At 42.2% G+C, this 25,839-nt stretch overlaps 1 protein-coding gene across 3 annotated transcripts; it reads right to left on the bottom strand.

Annotated features, from left to right (window-relative positions):
* Positions 1–7,533: 7,533 nt before the first annotated feature.
* st8sia5 (ST8 alpha-N-acetyl-neuraminide alpha-2,8-sialyltransferase 5) lies at positions 7,534–21,513 on the bottom strand. Of its 3 annotated transcripts, XM_038971284.1 has the most exons (8): positions 21,368–21,498; positions 17,286–17,393; positions 13,426–13,518; positions 11,089–11,175; positions 8,786–8,930; positions 8,547–8,659; positions 8,280–8,372; positions 7,534–8,010 (listed from the first exon to the last, which is right to left on the bottom strand). In XM_038971284.1, exons 1-8 carry the CDS (start codon positions 21,496–21,498, stop codon positions 7,548–7,550), a joined length of 1,233 nt encoding a protein of 410 aa, XP_038827212.1. In that variant the 3' UTR covers positions 7,534–7,547. The 3 variants fall into 3 exon arrangements, with proteins under 3 accessions (XP_038827212.1, XP_038827213.1, XP_038827214.1); XM_038971285.1 differs by lacking the exon at positions 17,286–17,393 and having other exon boundaries at positions 21,368–21,513; XM_038971286.1 differs by lacking the exons at positions 13,426–13,518; positions 17,286–17,393.
* Positions 21,514–25,839: the final 4,326 nt, after the last annotated feature.

Below are 25,839 nucleotides of genomic sequence, written 5' to 3'. Positions count from 1 at the left end.
ACCATAAATTACTTAACTCTTTATTCCAATACGGTTTCCCAATTTTTTGAGGTCTCTAAGGTTTAGATGATATTCAGTGGTGTAAAGTACTTAAGTAAAAATACTTGAAAGTACTACTTAAGTAGTTTTTTTGTATCTGTACTTTACTTTACTATTTATATTTTTTGACAACTTTTACTTTAATACATTCCTAAAGAAAATGATGTACTTTTAACTCGGTACATTTTCCGTGACACCCAAAAATACTCATTTTATTTTGAATGCTTAGCAGGACAGTAAAATTGTCTAATTCACACAATTATCAAAAGACCATCCCTGGTCATCGCTACAGCCTCTTATCTGGTGGACTCACTAAATACATGCTTCATTTGTAAATTATGTCTGATTGTTGGAGCGTGCCCCTGGCTATCCATAAATTTAAAAAACAAGAAAATGGTGCCGTCTGGTTTGCTTAATATAAGGACTTTGAATTTATTTATACTTTTACTTTTACTACTTAAGTATATTTTATCAATTATATTTATTTTTGATACTTAAGTATATTTAAAACCAAATAATTTTTGACTCTTACTCAAGTAGTAGTTCACTGGGTGACTTTCATTTTAAATTGTAATTTTCTATTAAGGTATCTTTACTTTTATTCAAGTATGACAATTGGGTACTTTTTCCACCACTGATGATATTGATTTAACAATTAAACACTTTTCCATTGCCTCATGTAGTACATGACAGAACCGGCCATACCACTGATCAATATTATATTGTGTTTTCTGGCAAGCTTCCAGGTTATCAATAAGGATCATAAGAACAGTGCAGCACTGTCAGACGACAGAAAATAGTCAGGTAGGCTTCTAGGACTTTTGGTCTGATTTGCATTTGACTTAGATAAGCCTACACCACCTTCTTCCCCAGTACAGTTTCCCACCATAAATTTCAGAAACAACAATGAACGAAGAGGTAGTCTACTACAGTCTCCAGTCAGGCCAAAACACTCAGGACCTTTACTTTCCACATGCTCTTTTGAGGTAATCACATTCAACCCCACACATGTATTCAGACAGTCGTGGGATGTTACAATACAGTCGATGACTAGTTTTCCCTTTGTTGATATTGATGTGAAATGTATAATTTTGTGGTGATAATCTACCATTCAGAATGTCTCACTTGGAATCCTTTAAGAAGCCAATGAACTTTTCCCCATGCCTATTTACCCACATATTGAAAAAAAATCTTACACATTTTCAAACTTGAGTAAAACCCCATATACAGTATCGTAACACAACTACATGTGCTAACAAAGCCCCATACACACCTGGTGCGGCAGGTATCCTAGTGGTTAGAGCATTGGGCCAGTAACCGAAAGGTTTCTAGATAAAATCCCCTAGCTGACAAGGTACAAATCTGTTGTTCTACCCCTGAACAAGGCAGTTAACCCACTGTTCCTAGGCTGTCATTGTAAGTAAGAACTTGTTCTTAACTGACTTGCCGAGTTAAATTTTAAAAACACCATACAAAAAAGGCGCTATCCAGAATCTAAAAGGGTTCTTTGGCTGTCCCCATAGGAGAATCCTTTTTGATTCCAAGTGGAACCCTTTTGGATTCCATGTAGAACCCTCTGTAGAAAGGGTTCTACTAGGAACTAAAAAGGGTTTTCCTATGAGGACAGCCGAAGAACCCTTTTGGAACCCATCATAAACAAATAATTTCTTACCTTCTTAAGGACTTACCTCTTCATCCATATCCTATCAACTGCTGATCATCACAATCAATGTGACGACCTGCATCTACACAACTGGATAACTGCTCACCTGTATCCCTACCCGACCTCTTCATTTAAAAAATATTTTTCTTTATAACCGTGCTGACTTCTCTGAATCTTCTCCTCCGTACCTGCTAGTGAGGTGACCTGAAGATCATGAGGTCAATCACTTGTACTCTGCTCCCTTTATAGACCATGTCGCCTCTTTAAATAAGCATGAGAACATCATTCAGTGGAAAGTGAACTTGGATTTAATTAGAACAGGTGAAAACAGAGAAAGCTTTGTGATTATACTGTAAGAGGATAGACACAGTGATTGAAGTTTACTTGGTTAGGATTCAGACAGGTTGGTTGTGTTGAAAGGTCTATGTTTAAAGGGGAATATTGTGATTTTTGTGGCTTCTCAGTCAGTGTCAAATGTTTTGGGCAGATATTGACTGTGTTTTATTCCTCTAAATGCTACACGGAGCTTGATACATAGTGTATGTAGGATCTGGAAAACTTAATTACACACATTCTCAATTCAAATACGCTTTTTTGCTGCACAGGAAATGGTTTTGACTTGTTTCGGGGGCCTACCCTGTACATCTAAATACCCAGTGGTTCTGACAGCTCAACGGTTTCAGTATTATGCTAGGCCTGTGAAATGCATTAGGCCTATACAGTGCATTCGGGAAAGTATTCAGACCTCTTGACTTTTTTAACATTTTGTTACGTTACAGCCTTATTCTAAAATTGATTAAATTGTTGTTTTTCCTCATCAATCTACACACAATACCACATAATGCCAAACCAAAAACAGTTTTTTCGACATTTTTGCAAATGTATAAAACCTATTAACCTGAAATATCACATTTACATAAGAATTCAGATCCTTTACTCAGTACTTTGTTGAAGCATCTTTGGCGAGCGATTACAGCCGAGTCTTCTTGTGCATGACGCTACAAACTTGACACACCTGTATTTGGGGAGTTTTTCTCATTCTTCTCTGCAGATCCTCTCAGGTTCTGTCAGGTTGGATGGGTGCGTTGCTGCATAGCTATTTTCAGGTCTCTCCAGAGATGTTCGATCGGGTTCAAGTGGCTGGGCCACTCAAGGACATATGAAGACTTGTCCCGAAGCCACCCCTGCATTGTCTTGGCTGTGTGCTTAGGGTCGTTGTCCTGTTGGAAGGTGAACCTTCTTCCCAGTCTGAGGTCCTGAGCAGGTTTTCATCAAGGATCTCTCTGTACTTTTCTCCTTTCATATTTTCCTTGATTCTAACTAGTCTCTCAGTCCCTGCCGCTGAAAAACATCCCCACAGCATGATGCTGCCACCACCATGTTGTACAGTAGAGATGCTGCCAGGTTTCCTCCAGACGTGACGCTTGGCATTCAGGCCAGAGTTCAATCTTGGTTTCATCAGACCAGAGAATTTTGTTTCTCATGGTCTGAGAGTCCTTTAGGTGCCTTTTGGCAAACTCCAAGCGGGCTGTCGTGTGCTTTTTACTGAGGAGTGGCTTCTGTCTGACAACTCTACCATAAAGGCCTGATTGGTGGAGTGCTACAAAGATGGTTGTCATTCTGGAAGGTTCTCCCATCTCCACAGAGGAACTCTGGAGCTCTGTCAGAATGACCATCGGGTTCTTGGTCACCTCCTTGACCAAGGCCCTTCTCCCCCGATTGCTCAGTTTGGCCGGGCAGCCAGCTCTAGAAAGAATCTTGATGGTTCCAAACTTCTTCCAATTAAGAATGATGGAGGCCACTGCGTTCTTGGGGACTTTCAATGCTGCAGAAATGTTTTGGTACCCTTCCCCAGACCTGTGCCTCGACACAAGCCTGTCTCGGAGCTCTACGGACAATTCCTTCGACCTCATGGCTTGGTTTTTGCTCTGACATGCATTATCAACTGTGGGACCTTATATAGACAGATGTGTGCCTTATATAGACAGATGTGTGCCTTTCATGCCCAATCAATTAAATTTACCACAGGTGGACTCCAATCCAGTTGTAGAAACATCTAAAGGATGATCAATGGAAACAGGATGCACCTGAGCTCAATTTCGAGTCTCATAGCAAAGGGTCTGTTTTTTATTTCTAAAAACCTGTTTTCGCTTTGTCATTATGGGGTATTGTAGGATGAGGGATAAAAATGATTTAATACATTTTAGAATAAGGCTGTAATGTAACAAAATGTGGAAAAAGTCAAAGGGTCGGAATACTTTCCGAATGCACAGTATATGGTGCACATGGTGATGGATACTATACTGTAGGCCAGGTCTGCCTTGATACCTCATTCATGGTGTGTAGGTATGGAGTGTATCACATCACCTACAGATGTAGGATCTTAATTTGATCACCTTGTTGCAGGAGTGCATTCCTGCAATGCATTTGTATTTGAGGTCAAAAAAGGTTTCTTAAGCTTGTAATTTCCGGTTTGACATTTCAGAGTTGATTTGCCCTCACGAAAAATGTATATTAGTTATAATCCACATAATAATTCACATTTCCTGCTACTACAGGATTATTTTCCTGCTGTAGCAAACTGGCTCAAATTAAGATCCTTCATCTGTAAGAGTTTAATTGATTTATCCATGTCATGTGTGTCCAACATTACTTGATAGATGATACGTGTGGGGTCCCAACATCTCATATATAATGGCATGATCTTTCTCAGATTTCACTGCCATGGCAGGTGAATATGGGTGTATTTCTATTGCACCTAATAGTTATGGTATATGGTGACTCAGTGGGACTTGATCATGATGTTCAGATGCCGTATCTTAATTTGAGCCAGTTTCACACAGCAGGAAAATAATCCTGCAGCAACAGGAAATTTGCATTTTTATGTGGATTATAATTTATTAATTTTTTTGCAGAGCAAATCAAGTCTAAAATGTTGAAGTGGAAATTACAAACTAGAAGCCTTTTTAAACCTTGATTACACGAGAAGTTTGCATTTCCTTCAACAACAGGATGGTCAAATGATGATCCTACATCTGTAAAGGCAGCAGTAGCGGCCTTCCGTTAGTGATTCAGTGAGCGGACAGGGCATAGACAGCACGTCTGCTTAATTATTGAGGCACTGACAGTAGCTTTGCTTAAGGAGCTAATTGGAGCAGACAAACCAGAGGTCAACTGACCCGAAACGAGACGGTAAATTGGTAAATTCTACACCATGTGGTTGCGGACCATCCATTTGGAGCACATACAGGTTTGTGTTCATTATGCACCAAACGGAAGAAAACTGACTGAAACACGGAGGAACTACTTGGACTTGTCATAAGAGACATTCATTTTCTGTTGCATGCCCTAATGATCAGGGCCCGGATGTGCCCATCAACTGGAGACAGAAGACTTCTCTTCAGATGGAAAGATTGCATTTGCTGTCCTTCATTGGGAGAAATTACATTTTCCTGTCATGTTTAATTTCACTCACTTCAAACAGATTATAGTTTGAAAAATACTCCAAATGCTACACACAGGGAACATACTGGTTGAATTACATTGAACCAATGTGGAATACAAGCTGAATTGACATCTGTGCCCAGTGGGTGTATTCAATTGCCTATAATGCTATGCTGCGTTTCCCATTTGCAGTGTAGTACAGTAGATTTTGGCTGTGTGGTGATTGGAGGGTTAAAATGATTGGTTGAGAAAAATGCCTGACCCAAATCCATATTTCTGTGCAGATCAGATGTTTATATATGGAAACAAAATGAGCAAGACAAGCAGAAAAGCCAAACAAGTTTATTTACAGACACAATATAAAGAATGATCCAGAATATAGGTTTTGTATCACTGTTCAAGCTGTTTTAATTCTATCCATTCATTTTCAGACCAATTCTTCTTAGTTATTTTTTACTCTATAAAATGTATGACATTTTGTGATTCTGAGTCAAACTGAAAATGTTTAATGTGCTCATACAGATTGAATACATTTACCTTGTGCATTTTGTCTTTTACACACAATCTGTGTGACTGAGTTACAGGTGAAAGAAACAATCGTCCACATTTTTTTAGGAGTTATGTCTTTTAAATATCATGGTAATTTGGGGCATTGCATGTACAGAAGAATGGTCCTATGCTTTCAGTTCAGTCAGCAACGTTCCTCTACTCTGTCACAGTTAAACACAATAAATACTAATAGAAACATACAGCATTCCAAGGCCGAGATCCACAATGCTTTCAAGGGTACAACATTGTCACAAAGGGAAAATGACACGATGCAGTGACAATAATGATCTTATTTCAAAACGGGGCGATAATAGTCATTCCTTTCCATCATCTGTGAAAAAGTGCATCCATCACTCAATTCTCTTTTAAAATCTATTCAAGGTTCGGTGATGTAAAGGTTCCATCTCTCGCAGTGCACTGGGAACTTTAGCAGAAGCTGATCATTGTAAACATATTTCAGTGGTGGTTGCAGGCACACACAAAGCAAATAATAGAGTATCATCATGCACAGCATCACGAGTATGCAAATTGGATTCTATTTTACAGTAATTATAGAGTATGAAGTCATTTCAACAGCAGAAGTGGACCTTTTCTTAATGAGGTTACACTGAGTCAGCAGACAGTAAGACCAAGAGTTTGTTTGATACGATCATCCGTTAGATAAGTGATGCAGGGGTGAATTGCATATCTGAGAGGATTTGTACAGTTATATCATAAGGCAGCGTGGTTTTAAGACATGAATGACAGCGACAAATCAGATTGCTCAACAGTGCCAATAACTAGGGCCAGGGTGTTTTTATCTGACTATGTGACCTGACCAGGAAAACCTCCAAGCCCTAGTTACAGGCTATAACATAATATAGGCTACAACTAGGACCTAGAGTGTTCCCAGTCAGGTCCCAAGTTGAGGAAACACTCCTGGCCTTGCAGCGTGACTAGGACTGTCTGTTCTGGAGGTCAGATATTTTACTATGGTGGTGGAGATTATAAAATATGAATCATCTGGCCTTTGTCCAAAAACAGCGAGCAATTAAAACACCACCATTTCACATCAATAATATCCAAGGATATCTTCCAGTGTTTGGCAAGTTAGTTATACAGAAGAAAGTGAACCTGTGAAAAAGGTAATCTCTGGTCAGGAGTGTTAACAGTGTTTTATATGAAATATTTACCCATGTAAAACAGGTTAATGTAGCTGGACAACAGAAAGTTGAACTGTTGGATCTTTGAAGATATATTTTGGATTTGCTACAACATCAATAGTGTTCAGGCTTTTTACACAGACATACATAAAAGCTGCCTCACCCACAGTGTCTGAGAAAGAGAGCACATAGGTGGGTGGGAATCATAACACAGGAAGTGGCAAAGACAAGGTACAGGAGGAGGTGAGGGACACACAGAGTGGCCCTATTTCAGTGTAAATACTTGTGCAACGTTGAGTTCAAACCAACATCTCTGTACAGCAGTAGTACCACCGAGCCACTAAGATTTCACAGAAACGACGTCACTAGGAAAGACCACTTTACATTAAAACAAGCAACCTACATTAACAGAATCAGAAATACCGGCGGTCGTTGGAGTTGCTTATTCAGCAAGAGAGTAAGAAACACATTAAGTAGACAGTGTTTGCATTAAAGCAAGCAACCTCCAATTCATGGAGCTACTGTAGAGAGCCCAGATATACGGTGTGAGTTTAAAAGGCTCGTCAACTGTAAGAAAAAAAACATTGTACCTTTCAATTAAGATACGAAAAATGTACAACAGACAAAAACAGATGGTGACTGACAACAGACAAAAACAAATGGTGACTCCCCACGATACATTGCGGTGTGGGCGTGACTCCGGTTCACAATCACGTGCAGGCTCCCGAGTGTACATGGAGGATGCCTCGCGTGTGCATGTGCAGGAAGTTAAAGATCTCGTGGGGCATAGCGTGGAACCCGGGGCGGGGCTTGACGTTGTCGTAGTAATGGTGCGTGATGAAGATGCCTGAGGGGTTCATGGGAAACGCCCAGAAGCCGTAGAGGTGGACCTCCTCGCACAGTTCCATGGCGGCGGTGACCAGCATCAGGCCGCTGCTGAGGCGTTTGGCGCGGACACCCTGGACACCCCAGAAGCGCTGGACGTTGAGCAGGTACTGAGGATGGAAGAAGAACACGCCCCTCTGGGAGTCAAAGTCGTCTAGCATGTACTTTACTCGGAAGGAGACATCAGTGTTACGCGTGTTGTAGAAGGCGGGTAGGACCACCGACGAGTTCTCATAGTTCTGAAGAACCTCGTAAAATGGCCGCCGCCACTTCTCTAGCTTCTGGAACCTGGTGGAGGAGGAGAGGAGAGGTAAGCGATTTGTGTTTAAAGGAGGGAGGGAAAGGGGGTGTGTGTTTGAGAGGAGCGGATGTGAGTGCTGCAGCTCTGTGCCCCAACATTACATTTCACTAAGTGCACACCCATTGTAACTGCCGCCGTTAATACATTTCAAGTCTAGATGTTCTGTCTGTCTGTGTGTGTGTATGTGTGTGTGTGGCACAATGACAATGCAATGTTAATGGCAATACACTTTTTTGGTGTATATAGCCTACAGTACCTCTCTGTTATAATACTTGGATTAATCGTCACCAGATCTGTTTTGGAGCCTACATCAGCCGAATACTTCTCGTTGATGGGTGGTATGTTGCATCTTTGAAGGAAGGAGAATTATTCACATTATTCAATGCAGATTCTGAGAAGACCTGAGCAGATTGAAAGTAGTTCAATACTATATCTTGCCATGTGAAATCTGCAGACAAAAATAAATCAGCTCAAGTGATGCTGGGAAATATTTTTAGCACTACGGGATGAAGATGCTGTGTACCTAAACACAAAATCTGCTGAGTCAATTTCCTTCCCACATTTGCTGTTCTTGATGATTCCTCCATTTCCAACAACAGCACATTTCTTGAACTGGGACTTGGAGTACGGCATGTCCTTTAAATGAAACGGAACCAGTGTCAGTTCCATCACTTTACGGTGGGAGGTATAGCATTGGATGCATGGATGACAGGTAGTCTTACAGGATGCTATACTATATATTGTTATAGTTGGAACACTCACGTCGGGGAACATCTTGAAGACCTCAGTAGTGATGGGCAGGATGCCACTGGTGTCCACCTCATACCTCAGCTTGGTGCCTGCTGGGGTGTTCCTCTTGGTGGTGAACAAGAAGGAGGGTGCATTACAGCAACGCGACAGAGACATCCTAGTGGAGAGAACAAAAGAAGGACGGAGTTCCTGTCGGATCCAAACAAACTGTAGTCGAACAAGGCTGCTGGAAAAACGAGCAACACTGCAGTCCTGGTCCTTGAGGAACAGAACTTTGCACCCCTGCAATAGAAAGTCTCTCTAGAAGTTGGGTTACAGTCACACAATAAAGATTGCTCAGATGTCTCTCTCTATACAGTATATCAGGCTATGTGATTGGTACTATAGTTTGTTATCAATACAACGTCACAATAATGTGCAGAGCGTTCGATTTGCCTGCTGGGGGGCAAGCTGACCCCTAGCTTTACTAAAACCATTGACAACTGTGTGCCGTTTTCAAGGGATTGCTAAATAAAAGTTAAGTATTTGGTTGTAATATTTATATTTTAATATACTTGAATTACCATGCAAAACAATTGTGCACATTTAGCTCCGTCAGAGTTATACAGCAAGTAACTGCCTGCTTTTCAGTGAACGTCAATTGATCATGTCATTTCAGATATGTGAGGGATGATAGCCTCACGATATTGCTCAATATTGGTTATCATTAATTGGATATTTGAGTGACATAAAATAAAAAGTGAACTATACCTGACAAGTATGAGTGGTTTAGGTTTTTCCCATCCTTTGTGGGCTCTGAAACTTTGTACAGTTGGCTAAACATAGTAATAATTAGATATTTTGTTGTAGGCAGAACACATCGGAGTAGGATTCTATTGCATGTCTCAGGCCGTACTCTACACAGACCAGCATAACCAATCAGAGCTTCAGTATCCCTATATGAAAAAATACCATTGCCATATATGGATCTGTGCCATTCACTTTGAATTGGACTGTGTTTACAGACTAAGCTGTCGTGAGTAGATCCGCTTTTCTTTTTTTTTTTAGATCAGAGCGAGTGCTGTATGTAGCTGTGTGTGCACATTTGTTCATATCCTTTGCTAGTTAGTGAGTTATTAACCTAGTTATAGCTAGTAGTTAGCAATGGGGGAGTGATTGCTTCCTAAGGGAGCACAAAACATTACATTCCTAGACATCTTTGAAAAGCAAGTCAGGTAAAGGGCTTGCTTTTCTTAAAGGGGCAATGTTGAATAAGCGAAGTAGCCAATAGGCGAGGGTAGCATCATTTGTCTGATTTTCTATAATAATGGTATCGAATAATAATGCATTTTATTTTGTAAAGTGGTTTCTTGCATCAAACAACAATATTTTCAATCACCTCCTTGTCTGAAGGACAAGTGGATAAACAGGTTAATGTGAATCCCTACAATCCCTTTTTCAAAAGTCTCATGGAATGTAGGACTACATTGAACACCACACATTGGCTGCTACTGTAGCCTGAATGATAGAACAGCTATTGCCATGTTAAAATGTTATGGGATGCATTTTCTCTGTTGTTTTTGATGGTAGGCCACTCTGGTAGGCCTACATTATGATCAAATAGCCACAGTAGTCTACTTGATCAGTGTCTGAAACTGTAACTTAAAGCGGGTACAGCCACAGTGTTCACAGTAAATGTGCGCTGGAAGTTGCACAGAATTTTCACAACATTCAAGTTGTGCTCAGCAGACCTGAAATTTGCTCAGTGCCAAAAAAATTAGGGGGAACATTGGACTAAATTAACTTTTTCTCCAACCAACATAGGCTTGCTGATCATAAAAAGCATTCAGCTACTTGCTGTGTCGCTCTGATGATAGAACTAAATGTGGAATAATAGGACATGTGTAGCTCTGATAGAACTAAATGTGGAATAATAGGACATGTGTAACTCTGATGATAGAACTAAATGTGGAATAATAGGACATGTGTAGCTCTGATAGAACTAAATGTGGAATAATAGGACATGTGTAGCTCTGATAGAACTAAATGTGGAATAATAGGACATGTGTAACTCTGATGATAGAACTAAATGTGGAATAATAGGACATGGAGGATTCCGGATTTCCTGCATATTACCTACTGATTCCATGAGACTCCAACCTTTTTATTGAAAACTAGTTCCTGGAATTTTGCAATGCTAGTCACACTAGATGGAGATGGATCGGGTTGATAATGAGTAGAAGTACCACAAAGGAGGAGGCTAATGTGTGTGATGTACGGTAGAAGACCACTAATAACGCGATCTCTGTGATGCCTTGAGGGTCAATTGTGCTTACTTGAAGTTGTTAGTCTCCACCATGTTCTGCTGCCACTTGCACACCTGCAGGTTCCTCCATCTCTCAAACAGCTCTGACGTCTTCACCCTGGCAGACAGCCAGGGAAACCCCACATAAAAACCAGACAAAGAGAAGAGTCAAGTGATCCATGTATGTTTAAGAATAAGGAAATGGTCCTATACCAGACACTGAGTGTACAAAACACTAAGAACACCTTACTAATATTGAGTTGCACCCACTTTTGCTCTCATAACAGCCTCAATTTATTGGGGCATGGAATCTACAAGGTGTCGAAAGCGTTCCACAGGGATGCTGGCCCATGTTGACTCCCATGCTTCCCACAGTTGTGTTAAGTTGGCTGGATGTCCTTTGGGTGGAGGACCATTCTTGATACGCATGGGAAACTGTTGAGCGTGAAAAACCCAGCAGCGCTGCAGTTCTTGACACAAACCAGTGCGCCTGGCACCTACTACCATACCCAGTTTAAAGACACAAATATTTTGTCTTGCCCATTCACCCTCTGAATGGCACACATACACAATCCATGTCTCAGTTGTCTCAAGGCTTAAAAATCCAGCTTTAACCTGTCTACTCCCCTTCATCTACATCATAGCTTTCACCTGAAGTCACCTAGTCAGTCTATGTCTCAGTGTATGTTCAGTATATGGTCACAATGAGGGGGTGGAAACTGCACAGGTATATAAAACTGACCAACAGGGGGTGGGGCTGCATGGAGCTACACTGCAGCATGCTATGTGGCTCTGCTCTATAATATGAATATTAAACACGCGCTGAGGTGTAACATGAGAATGACACTGGATTCTGTGGCTCTTGGTTTAGCATTACGCCCAGGCACTCCCTCTGACTGATGCCTTGAGTCCACCGTCTTGAGATGGTGATAGCCAGAAATAGGTCTCTGAATAGCTCCCCTTGAACTGACATTCCCCCTTGATTGTGGCATTTGACTTGCTCAGGGAGGTAAAGCACCAGAGGGCTTGATGTAGTGTAATGAAAGCCAGTCACTGCACTGTCACTGCTGGCAGAGCCATGGGCTGTTGTCTGTCTGTCTGGCACACTGGCCCTCAGCAAGCTCCTCATACAGGTGTGATAACTAGCTCGAACAGTCTCAAGAACACGTAGGCCTGTGTGGAACAGCCTCAAGAACACGTAGGCCTGTGTGGAACAGCCTCAAGAACACGTAGGCCGGTGTGGAACAGCCTCAAGAACACGTAGGCCGGTGTGGAACAGCCTCAAGAACACGTAGGCCGGTGTGGAACAGCCTCAAGAACACGTAGGCCGGTGTGGAACAGCCTCAAGAACACGTAGGCCGGTGTGGAACAGCCTCAAGAACACGTAGGCCGGTGTGGAACAGCCTCAAGAACACGTAGGCCGGTGTGGAACAGCCTCAAGAACACGTAGGCCGGTGTGGAACAGCCTCAAGAACACGTAGGCCGGTGTGGAACAGCCTCAAGAACACGTAGGCCGGTGTGGAACAGCCTCAAGAACACGTAGGCCGGTGTGGAACAGCCTCAAGAACACGTAGGCCGGTGTGGAACAGCCTCAAGAACACGTAGGCCGGTGTGGAACAGCCTCAAGAACACGTAGGCCGGTGTGGAACAGCCTCAAGAACACGTAGGCCGGTGTGGAACAGCCTCAAGAACACGTAGGCCGGTGTGGAACAGTCTTAAGAACACGTAGGCCGGTGTGGAACAGTCTTAAGAACACGTAGGCCGGTGTGGAACAGCCTCAAGAACACGTAGGCCGGTGTGGAACAGTCTTAAGAACACGTAGGCCGGTGTGGAACAGCCTCAAGAACACGTAGGCCGGTGTGGAACAGCCTCAAGAACACGTAGGCCGGTGTGGAACAGCCTCAAGAACACGTAGGCCGGTGTGGAACAGCCTCAAGAACACGTAGGCCGGTGTGGAACAGCCTCAAGAACACGTAGGCCGGTGTGGAACAGTCTTAAGAACACGTAGGCCGGTGTGGAACAGTCGTAGGCCGGTGCCGGAACATGTAGGCCGGTGCCGGATTCTGTTCTAGAGGTAGAGCTGCTGCTGATTGCACATCTCCATGGCGACAGCGGTTCAAGGCCAGTCTGGACCACTTTCCCATCTATCTTACTTGTCCTATCATCAAATCATTCTTTACAACAACAAAAAATCAAAGAACAAGGGATGGGCCTGAATGTTGGAACTGAGTGCACAGGCTTTGTTGTTTCATCTAAGATCTAAATTAGAAACTAATTTCAGAGAGAGAACACAAACCAGCAAGACACACAGGCCCTGTAGGACCATATCTGCCCATCACTGCATTCCTAACACAGGCGATACACTCACATGGTCAGGACTTTGACATCCATAATCTCCTGTCTGAGCTCTTTACATGCAGTGGAGTTGTAGTCATAGGATCCATCGTATGAATCCAGATACCTGGAGGGATAGTCACAGTCAACATAACGATTACACAATAATATGGAACAGACTGGGCCACAAAACACATAGTGGGTTCGGGAAAATATTTTATACATTGTGATACACTTAACTGTATTCCATTACAATTGGCTATACTTTAAAATGTATTATTATTATTATTATTAATCTTTAATGTAAAGACATTGTTGTGAGATGAGTGGCAGGTGTGATATCATTCATATGGGTAGGGGACCCACAATATGTATCCTGGACACTTTTTTGTCACCAACTACCAAAGTTGGTGACAAAACAGAAAGTGATACAATTTCTCTGTTTTGTTTTCAGATTTTAAACATTCATTATTGTATTTTGACATGGGAATTTGGACTTGACATGGGGAACAACAATTAACACTGACATTCTCTTAACAAAAACAAGAGTCATTGTAAACAACAAAAAGAGTGTGAAATACATAGTGAGAAAGGGGAAGGGGGAGGTAGAAAAACCTTGTGGTAAATTGTGAGAAAATATGACCAAATCCTGATGGCAGGAGCATCTAGAATGCACAACCTTTATCATGGAGAAGGTGTGTCTGTGTCTTATGGCATGTACAGTATGTTGGTTAGAGTGAACTGCACAACTGTACAGTATGAAAAGTGACTATTGTATGATGCCAATGGCGAATAATGGGGAGGCTGTTTCACTGCATAGGGCAGACACAGAAAACTTACCCAGACGGCAAAACTGGTTACAACGGCGTCAATATGACGTCTCTTATGCCGTTATAGTCAAGTTGCACACAGTTTTTTCCCCATGTCTTTTGAACAACCAAGAAGGCCTCTTTGTCTGGTTGTATTAAATCTGATTATCTGACCAGATAACAACCAAAATATGACATCTTTCCCATGATGGCTTGGTCTTGTCACGAAAAGGGCGTCTTTATCCAGTTGTAACAAAGACCAATTTGTTGTACTCTGGTTATAAGATGTGTTCTCCACAAGTTTACAACAAGAACATTACATCTTTAAGACTTCATGTGCCAAATTTTGCTTTCTGGGTAGCCTGAGTTCATCAGTCCCTGTGTGGGCTAACCATAGCGTAGTCTCATTTTTCTACAGATCTCTTTGCATGTAGAAATAAAACTGAGGAAGATCACATGAAAATCTGCTGGTCCTACATTTGTACTTATTACCTATCTGGTATGAAAAGCACACCCACATACATACACATATACATGCACATGCATACACATAATTATCATGTACATACTGTACACAGTCATCATTCTCACTCAGATTCAAACCATTTGAGAAGATTTTACACCTCATTGAACTATTCAAATACTTATCATAGATATATTAAGAAATCTTGATTGGACAGATACAAACTTTTACATGCTTGAGAGGCTTGAAAACCTCTTAACAAGAAGTTTCAGACAAGGAAATAAAGAAACATTATACAGGAAAATGGTATAAAACAAAACAAAAAATATAAAAACATCTGTTTAATATGGTGGTAGTGATTGTGTGACATTTGAGACAAGCACAATGACATATAAAGAGAAGTAAACTAAAGAAAAGTGAAGACATGGTCGTCATTTTAGATGACAGAAAGGATTCGACCAACATTTCGCACCTTCTCCTCCCTTTTGAGATCATCATCACCAGCTGCAGAAACAAACCCAAATCTGTGCATCCCCGTCAGGCCAGGCGGAGAGCCACACGAGGGAGTCAAATCTCCCTCTAGGTGTATTTAAAAAGGTTTGTAATGGATAATGCTTTTGATCCATGTATAAGCTTTGGAAAGGGCTGCCCTCTCTGGCAGCCTGGGCTGGTGGAGTCTTGCCTGCCGACTGCTCAGCCTCAGGGGCACCAGGAAAGGTGGAACGCTTAGGGCTTCTAATACATATTGAGAAGGTGCTTTCTATTCGGAGCATCTTTGAAAGTAGATAGCAAATAGGTGATGTTGAGTATCTCACTACAGTCACTCCCAACAAATGGAATTATGCCTACTGGAGGAAAGAGGGAGTGGCTGCCCAGCGGGCAAAACTGGTTGCAATGACATTTTGTACTGTTATTTTTTTAGCAACCATCAAAATGTCTATCTGGTTGTAATTTGGCTATATGACCAGATAACAACCAAAAAATGTCTTTCCAATCACATCTTCATGTCGTCTTTACCTGGTTGTAATCTTAGTTATAAGTCTTCTCTACCATACTAGAAAAACAATTTACAGCCCAAAAAATTATGTCACGTATCAAACTTTGTACGCTGGGTGAGGGGTAAATCAGTTGAATCCAAGATGGCAGTGATCACAATGTGCAACACCAGTGGATGAATTTGTAGAGCAAATACTATCTCAGTGAGATAGGATGAGGTGGAGAATGTTTGTGAAAAATATGACTGATGTGGTAAGCATGATTGATGTGGCTGTTGAAATAAAATTAAGTGAGGTTAAACACAAAAGGACAACATGACAGAAAAATGCATTTGAACAAGATGCTGGGACAAAATCAAAATGAGAAAGGAACAATGAAGCTGGTTGTCTGCATCAAGCTGATGATGCAGTGTATTTTGGATTGGCTTGTTATTGAGTAGATACTGAAGTGACCTAGAGCAGCATGTTTCTATTGAAAAAAAAACGTATGTAAAACATACCTAACATATTTCCTATTTAGACTGAGATCTGTAGCATCTTAGCGTCATTTGGTTTAGCTCTAATGATGAAACCCGAATAAGTATTGTAGCCTAGAAGAGAAGACTGATTGTCATTTTAGATCATCCATGACACACTGGCTTTCTGCCAGATGGAAAAGGGCCTATTAATAACCAGCGTGTTATCACGCCTAGTGACATTAGGTCCTCGAAGCACTGAAGCCAGAGACCTGCTGGGAAAGTGTCATATTTTTGTCTTCTCATAAGAGGAAAACAAAAGGAAAGGTAATCCAGGTAGGTAGCAGAGAGAGACGATGCAGATGTGAGAAGAGGAGATAGGGGAACAGAGAGACGTGTCCACTATGTATATGACATACACACAGAGCTGTGCAGAACGCACGAACACACAGGTTGAGGAGGAAAGGCGTTTGAGAGATGGATGCTGAATGGGACACAGAGGTACAAGGAGCAGCCGTGGTCCAACCAGCTTCTCAGGGGGATGGGCGTTAGGGTTTGAGGGTCAAGGGGGGGGTGAAGGGATCAGACAACATGCAAGAGCAAATCTGGAGTACAACCACCACTGAAAATATATGAGAGTTTAATCCTTTCAGACCAATGAAAAAGAAAGAGGCATTCTTGGGTTTTTGTAAAAGTACTTAAAATGCCTTCAGACTGGCCTACCTTTGCGAGCGTTTTTTTTTCTTCTTAATATCGGCTAGGCAGGGTGTGACTATTACGGAGCTCTGTGAATCTGGCTGAAAATTCTGACGGAAACATCTGTCAACATGCAGACAGGTAAGTTAGAGTTAAACGTCAGTGTGAGTGGTTCCTGTGTCATCATCACCCCTGCAAACATCTCTACCAGGATTCCTCAGAAATGCAAAACAAGCAGAAGCAAAAAAGAGTTAAGTATGTGTTGCTGACTTCGTCTCTCTACTGGTTAGTTAGTACAGCAGATTGGTTGGTTATACTGGTTATGCATTGCGAGTGGAGGCTTCTAAGGCCCAGGCCACACATGCAGGGGGCTGGGACATCAGCAGGAAATGGCATGTTCTCTCTCTATCTCTCTTTTTTCCTTTCTTTTTCTCACAGGGGTGTTGTACAGTCAGTCAATCACGTTGGAAATGTACCTTTTCTTCCCATTTCTGGCAGGCTTCAGAGATCCATCATCCGAGAAATTAACAGGGCCGGTCCAATTTCCTGTCTCGTCTCCTTTGAGTCGGCTAAACTGTTGCGCACTATTAAGAAAATTAGTCAGTTTATTTGGGGTTTATTGTGCGTTAAGTACTTGAGAACTAACAGTCAGCCAAACATAGACACGCACACAGACCGATACAAACACTTCCATGTGTGCATGTATGTACACAAACGCACACACACTCCTATACACAATGCACATTTGTGCAAGCACGCACGCATGCACACACAGACACACCATACAGACGGATCAGCATTTGGCTTAGTATACCAAATCAAACCAAACATGGTTAGAATGAACCTAGATAATGTGTGCATGGTTGAAGTGATGACGCATCTAGAGTGTAAAAGGGACAGTGGCACTCAGTAATACATTTGTAATAAATTAATAAAAACACCCAGTCACCACATATTGATTACAGAATATTAAAATGAAGAGGGGCAAATAAATAAATGTACAAACGTGCCTTGTAAGTCAAATCTTTTTTTTTTTTACACAACCAAAAAGTAGTAAAAAAAAAAATCAGAAGGGGATAAATAAGTCCAAGCTCAGACTGAATAACAACGTGCATCTGGTGTGGTTCTTGGCGCCGATTCCTCACATCTGAGAATGGCATGCAATGCAGACGCACTAGTGTCTCAGCTATCTCTGCTGCAGAGCAGTGGAACAGAAAACACACTTGGGTTTATAACAGTGTGTATAATTTGTTATGTTTCTTTATGACATGAAATAAAGATGCTTCACTTGGTCCATTCATTGTGGTTAAACAGGTCAAACTTAGGTTAGTTGACAAAACTCAGTCGTCTCACACAGGTCTAAAACCCCTAATCAGTCACCATTTCAGGTCTAAAACCCCTAATCAGTCACCATTTCAGGTCTAAAACCCCTAATCAGTCACCATTTCAGGTCTAAAACCCCTAATCAGTCACCATTTCAGGTCTAAAACCCCTAATCAGTCACCATTTCAGGTCTAAAACCCCTAATCAGTCACCATTTCAGGTCTAAAACCCCTAATCAGTCACCATTTCAGGTCTAAAACCCCTAATCAGTCACCATTTCAGGTCTAAAACCCCTAATCAGTCACCATTTCAGGGGTTTTTGTCCAATCTGCAGAATATCTTAGTTCTGTAGGTTAGCCTATAGGAGTACTTTTGCCCATTATGCTCATGCACAATCTGAAAAACCCACAACGCATTATATAAATTAGAACCACATTTTTATGGTTAAGGGGTTACATAGAGAACAGACAAACTGAAAGATACTTAACGCTTTACAGACAAAAGCGGCATTTAGACCAACGTTGAAAGGTGCATAGCACCTGTACCCTCCCAGGCCACGACGCTGACCCCTACTAGACTAGACAGATTCCATCTCCTCCCTGAGTAACATGGGTGGATTGAACAGATTTTGTCAAAATCGCATAAGGCAAATCCAAATATCCCAACCCGTAAGAAATCAAAATGATTTAATTCAAAGACTAACTGTATTGCGTAAAAGGGACATGTTTGATTTAATTCATCATATGTGTAGAGTAATGGCATGACCCAACTCACTAAGAAAAACAACAACATATGAATCTAAATAAAACCATTTGAGCATTCATGCCATTGTGCATTTAATCCTTTGTTTCTGGTCCATTAAGGCCTGGTGGACAGCACAGTATAGCACTACAGTGTACTGGCAAATAATCTTACACATAAAGCCCATCTGTAAGCACATTATGTGATAAAATTAACACTGCTTTTTGGGCTGCATGTCAATATTGCAGGCCCATTTGGCTTCTCAGAGAGCCACTTAAAAACCTCAATGACACCGCCCCCATGGCTGTTGCAGTCAGGGTGGAGTGCACTAAAACAGGACATGGATTTAAGGGCTCTGGATCTTCTATGTGATGCTCCTAAATTAAAGAAACCATGCAGCGGGTGCAGCCACTGCACACCTGCAGACCATCAATTATCTACAGTAGAGCAGTAGAGGCTGGTGGGAGGAGCTATAGGAGGACGGGTCATTGTAATAGCTGGAATGGAATAAATGGAACGGTATCAAACCACGTTTGATGCCGTTCCATTAATTCCATTCCAGCCATTACAATGAGCCCATCCTCCTATAGCTCCTTCCACCAGCCACTGCTACAGAGGGATGCAGTGTCTCTAAAAAGGCCAAACAGTTTCTTTCCCAACAGAATAACTGCTGACTTGCTCCCATCCTGTTGAGTCTATCAATTTTGCTTCCTGTCCGTCGAGCTAAGAGTCTTATTATCAGCCTGTCAATTTTAATATTATATTAGGCGTACCCAAATCATTGAGGGTAAAACAAAGTCTGCAAAATTAAAAAGATCAAAATGGCAGCCCACGACTTAATTCTGTCTACAGCTGCAAAAATATTAAATAGTCTTGGAGTAATGGAGGACTTTGCTGCTGGTTATTCTAACATAGTGCTCTCTGCAACTGTCATTTTTGCATTGAAGCTTAAGTGTCTCTATCTTTTCCAGACCCACAGAATTTGGCCAATTGCAAAGATGGTTTACTGAGATCCTGGGGCATGAGAGAATCTCATGAGATTGAGACCCATGTACTCAGGCATCGTTTGGCTGGGCTACGTGTTGGGAGGGGTTGGACCTGTTGCAACGACTTTAGCTTGTTGTCATCGTTTCAGCATGGGGGGGGGCGAGAATATCTCACAGTGACATCATTTTCAAGACTCTCTCTCTCTCTCCCGCTCTCTCTCTCTCTTTCTTTCTGTGTGTGTGTGTGAGTGTTACTGTGTAGCAAAATGGCTGCTGTTGTTGCCCACTGGCTGGGTCCGTTGTGACTGTAGCCCATTCCCCTCTGTCCCAGTCGGTGTGCTAGGAGTGCGGGGCAGGAAGGCAGATAGGTAGATAGATAGAGATATTGCTGGGGCTGGATTCATGCCATCTCAGCCATAGTGTCAGGATGCCATGAATCCATAGGATGTCATCAGAGTAGTCCGCGCAGGACACACACACACAGGTGAGGGGGCTTTGGGCAGGGGGGGGGGGGGCACAGTTAGAATGCAGCACATGTATGTTTGTTGTAAGGCAAAGTCATAATGCACTGTCTGAGGGGGGAGGGGGTTTAGTGTGACAATTGTTCTTATTTTGGGAGGGGGGGTTAATTATCTGAAGATGAAAATATCTCAGCTTCTCAGCATCTGCTCGTCTCACAATGAAAAACATCCCAGAAGATAATGCAGAAGTCAATGCCTTCCCGTGATTAATAATAACATCTTTCGATATGGGTGCTACTAGCTAAAATAGATTGCATAAGAAATGGTCTAGAAAAGATATTGCTGTTGCAAAGGTGTTACAAAACATCTTAGGAATGCATTGCAGCAGCAGTGCATGGCTATGTGTGCATTGAAGCCCACAGGGTAGTAACTAATATTGAATATGACAATAAACCCTTTGACATAACATGTAGAAATGATCAACATTTAGTGAAATTACTGATCAATAAACTGCATCAATAGATTTTTTTTTTTTTACTCTGATGCTGATAGCCTAAGCCTTATGTAAGAAGATGCATGACCAGTACAGCTGAAAATCAAAGACAAAATCAAATAAAAGGGAGTACACTACCATAAACAGCTGGAGCACTGTGTATGGCATGAATGTGATGCTTCATTTTCAGAAAAATATCAAACATAAATATCATGAGAAAAGTTTCAATATGCTACTGGAAAAATGGAAGGCTGATTGCTATTGTTCTTTTCAGCCATTTAGCTTATTTTCCCCTTCATGCAGCAAATACTACAACCACTAGGCTACTCCCACATTTACACTGAATTACAATAATGACAGTATTACTAGGCCTACAATTATAACAATAACAGAGACATTTGCTTCACAAAATTGAAAAATATCAGGCTGTCCCTTACATTTCAACATTATGAAATTGTTTACAATTGAGTCTTGCAACCTCCTCTTCAGATGAATGGCAAATTATTTGACTTGGGCCTATAGGCTACATGTAGAATATATTTCACAGCGCTTACCTTTTAATGTAGTTTTTGCCATAAAGAATCTGTTGTAAAAGTGTAACCAGTCCAAATGCGCAAATGAATATAAAACAAAGCGACCTATTGCCGAGTAAATCTCTACCCGACGTAGGGTCGGAGTATCCCATTCTTCGGCGCAGCATCCGCTGGTGCCCAAAACTCCAGAATTAGCCTTCTCTCGGCGCAGCATTCAGAATCAATCACACAGGTTTATCGTGAAAGCATTCGTGAGGACATTGTCCAAATGTCTTTATGATATGTTTACTAACCTATCCTTCGCTGCGGTCACACCATTGATCTCATTGGCCTATATAAATCATATAAATATAGGCTACGATTCCGGACGGAAAGTGATTTGGTTAGAAATTGTAGAATACAAATATTCTACCTTCTGGTATTTTGCAAGGCTGATGGTACACAAAACATGAAATGTTTCGTCAAAAATGCCTGACATTTCTTTGAGATCAGGGCGATAACCTCTCGAGTGGGAGGTGTGCTCAATCGAGAGGCTGGACAGACAATGGCAGGCAATGCAGATGGGTAGAATTCTTTCTTTTGCCCAACGCAGTTAAGCAAAAACCACGCCCCGTTATTCAGAAGGGCGTTCTACAACGCTGTGAGCTCGAAGTGAATATCACGTAGCGCAAAATTCAGTCACTGATTAATATTAATAACGTGGACCGAGCTAGCCATTACCGTCCCTTAACGCTCAAAGACAGATTCAATGGCTGTAGCATAGCGTATTCGACTGAATTAGTTTTATTTCATTTAACCAGGCAAGTCAGTTAAGAACAAATTCTTATTTACAATGACGGCCAACGCATAGCCAATTGTGCGCAGCCCTATGGGACTCCCAATCACGGCCAGATGTGATGCAGCCACTGCACCACTCGGGAGCCCATGATTAGCTAATAAATATTTGAGAAATTATGAATAATAAGCATATGCTTTTACCGGATAATAGACTACTAATGATAATATAACAACTTCCAATAACGTTAAGTAACCTAGGTTAATTTAGCGGACCTTCAATTGAGGGAATTCAGCAGAGTTCTCAGATATTTTTACAACTCTTTGAAACTCTGAAAATAAATACATGGGCAAATGTTACCAAATGTAACAGTATAGCTTCCGTCCCTCTCCTGGCCCCTACCTGGGCTCGAACCAGGGACCCTCTGCACACATCAACAACTGCCTCCCACGAAGCATCGTTACCCATCACTTCACAAAAGCCGCGGCCCTTGCAGAGCAAGGGGAACAACTACTTCAAGGTCTCAGAGCGAATGACGTCACCAATTGAAACGCTATTAGCGCGCACCCAGCTAACTAGCTAGCCATTTCACATCGGTTACACAAACATGATAATAATAGGCCTGCATTACGGTAGGCAGCTAATTGTTAAATTACACTTTCCATCCTTACCTTGGAAGGTCACTGAGACAACACTAGCTAGCCAATGGGAGCATTGTAGAACGCCCCTCTGAATAACGGGGTTTGGTTTTGGCTTAACTGCGTTGGGAAAAAGAAAGACGCAGATATTCCAGTCTCATTTACCAGTGTTCCTTCCATACACCGTGAGGATGGGCTAGCTCAGTTAAATACTTAAGACAACATGATCGAAAAAAATGAAGTAGCCTAGCCTATATACGAAAGAGCTCTCCTCAAAATCAGGACAAACAAGAATGGCGTGAAGTAACGCACAGTTTTGTGATGCTGATAATTGCAGCTTCTTTCCATTACAGCAGACTGGTCCAGAGATGCTGATGCTGATACTCTCTGTCTGTCTCTCTTGCTCTTTCTTTATTTCCAAACAGACAATCATTAGCTACTCCTAGACCTTTGACCTCTCACTCACTTACGGTTGAACTCGAAGAAGAGCTTGGTTTTGTTGTTTAAAAAAAGTTTGTTTGTTGTTTTGAAAGTGTATTGGAAAGTTCTTATTAGCTAGCTAACTTTTTAGTTTGGATCTCACGACGCAGTTGGCATCAGTTGCTGGGACTGCTAGTCTCTGTCCAGTGATCCTGCCAACCAAGGATGGGTCTGAGGAGCTATTTGGGCTTGCTAGCTGCATATCAAGCTAGCAGGTTTCCTTGAGGGCTTGAACGCAGCCCACGACGCGGTTAGCCATTGTGACTGGGACCGTGGATTGTCTCTGGTTTGTGGCTGTCTAGATCCCTGCAGTTTGTTGTTTTCAATCTTCCCTGTAACCTGCCCTGTCATGTACTGCACTGACACAAATTACTGATGATTGGTTGAAATAAATGGATAATAGGAAGATTGTGGGAGCTGTACTGTTAGATTTCAGTCCAGCCTTTGATATTATTGACCGTAACCTGTTGTTGAAAAAAACGTATGTGTTATAGCTTTTCAACCTCAGCTCTGAATCCACAATATGGCAATCTATCTAACAGAAATCAAAGGGTCTTCTTTAATGGAAGCTTCTCTAATGTCAAACATTTAAAGTGTGGTGTACCGCAGGGCAGCTCTCTAGGCCCTCTACTCTTTTCTATTTTTACCAATGACCTGCCACTGGCATTAAACAAAGCATGTGTGTCCATGTATGCTTATAATTCAACCATATATGCATCAGCAACCACAGCTAATGAAGTCACTGAAACCCTTACCAAAGAGTGGCAGTCTGTTTTGGAATGGGTGGCCAGTAATAAACTGGTCCTGAACATCTCTAAAACTAAGAGCATTGTATTTAGTAGAAATCATTCCCTAAGTTCTAGACCTCAGCTGAATCTGGTAATGAATGGTGTGGTTTTAAGGAAGTGGATGGCTGCAAATGTTCTACTTTTAAATTCGGACAAAACAGAGATGCTTGTTCTAGGTCCCAAGAAACAAAGAGATATTCTGTTGAATCTGACAATTAATCTTGATGGTTGTACTGTCGTCTCAAATAAAACTGTGAAGGACCTCGGCGTTACTCTGGACCCTGATCTCGCTTTTGATGAACATATCAAGAATGTTTCAAGGACAGCTTTTTTCCATCTACGTAACATTGCAAAAATTTGAAACTTTCTGTCCAAAAATGATGCAGAAAAATGTATCCATGCTTTTGTCACTTCTAGGTTAGACTACTGCAATGCTCTACTTTCCGTCTACCCGGATAAAGCACTAAATAAACTTCAGTTAGTACTAAACACGGCTGCTAGAATCCTGACTAGAACCAAAAAATTTGATCATATTACTCCAGTGCTAGCCTCTCTACACTGGCTTCCTGTTAAGGAAAGGGCTGCTTTCAAGGTTTTACTGCTAACCTACAAAGCATTACATGGGCTTGCTCCTACCTATCTTTCCGATTTGGTCCTGCCGTACATACCTACATGTACGCTACGGTCACAAGACCCAGGCCTCCTAACTGTCCCTAGAATTTCTAAGCAAACAGCTGGAGGCAGGGCTTTCTCCTATAGAACTCCATTCTTATGGAATGGTCTGCCTACCCATGTGAGAGACGCAGACTCGGTCTCAAGGTGAATGGAAAGGCACTGGAGCAACGAACCACCCTTGCTGTCTCTGCCTGGCCGGTTCCCCTCTCTCCACTGGGATTCTCTGCCTCTAACCCTATTACAGGGGCTGAGTCACTGGCTTACTGGTGCTCTTCCATGCCGTCCCTAGGAGGGGTGCGTCACTTGAGTGGGTTGAGTCACTGACGTGATCTTCCTGTCTGGGTTGGCGCCCCCTTTGGGTTGTGCCGTGGCGGAGATCTTTGTGGGCTATACTCGGCCTTGTCTCAGGATGGTAAGTTGGTGGTTGAAGATATCCCTCTAGTGGTGTGGGGCTGTGCTTTGGCAAAGTGGGTGGGGTTATATCCTGCCTGTTTGGCCCTGTCCAGGGGTATTGTCGGATGGGGCCACAGTGTCTCCCGACCCCTCCTGTCTCAGCCTCCAGTATTTATTCTGCAATAGTTTGTGTCGGGGGGCTAGGGTCAGTCTGTTATTTCTGGAGTATTTCTCCTGTCTTATCCGGTGTCCTGTGTGAATTTAACTATGCTCTCTCTAATTCTCTCTCTCTCTCTTTCTCTCTTTCTTTCTCTCTCTCGGAGGACCTGAGCCCTAGGACCATGCCTCAGGACTACCTGGCATGATGACTCCTTGCTGTCCCCAGTCCACCTGGCCGTGCTGCTGCTCAAGTTTCAGCTGTTTTGCCTGCGGCTATGGAACCCTGACCTGTTCACCGGACGTGCTACCTGTCCCAGACCTGCTGTTTTTAACTCTCTAGAGACAGCAGGAGCGGTAGAGGTACTCTGAATGATCGGCTATGAAAAGCCAACTGACATTTACTCCTGAGGTGCTGACCTGTTGCACCCTCGACAACCACTGTGATTATTATTTGACCCTGCTGGTCATCTATGAACATTTGAACATCTTGGCCATGTTCTGTTATAATCTCCACCCGGCACAGCCAGAAGAGGACTGGCCACCCCTCATAGCCTGGTTCCTCTCTAGGTTTCTTCCTAGATTCTG

This window comes from Salvelinus namaycush, chromosome 31, assembly GCF_016432855.1.
Source record: "Salvelinus namaycush isolate Seneca chromosome 31, SaNama_1.0, whole genome shotgun sequence".
Lineage (NCBI taxonomy): Eukaryota > Metazoa > Chordata > Actinopteri > Salmoniformes > Salmonidae > Salvelinus > Salvelinus namaycush.
Note: the sequence above shows the minus strand (reverse complement) of the source record. Positions and strands in the feature narration are given on the sequence as shown.

Excerpts from the sequence above, each read along its gene's own strand:
- st8sia5 (XM_038971284.1), bottom strand. The coding sequence starts at position 21,498 with ATGGGATACTCCGACCCTACGTCGGGTAGAGATTTACTCGGCAATAGG. Across the intron at positions 13,519-17,285 it reads GCCAGAAATGGGAAGAAAAG|GTATCTGGATTCATACGATG; the intron begins GTACATTTCCAA and ends CTATCCCTCCAG. Across the intron at positions 11,176-13,425 it reads GATGTCAAAGTCCTGACCAT|GGTGAAGACGTCAGAGCTGT; the intron begins GTGAGTGTATCG and ends GCTGTCTGCCAG.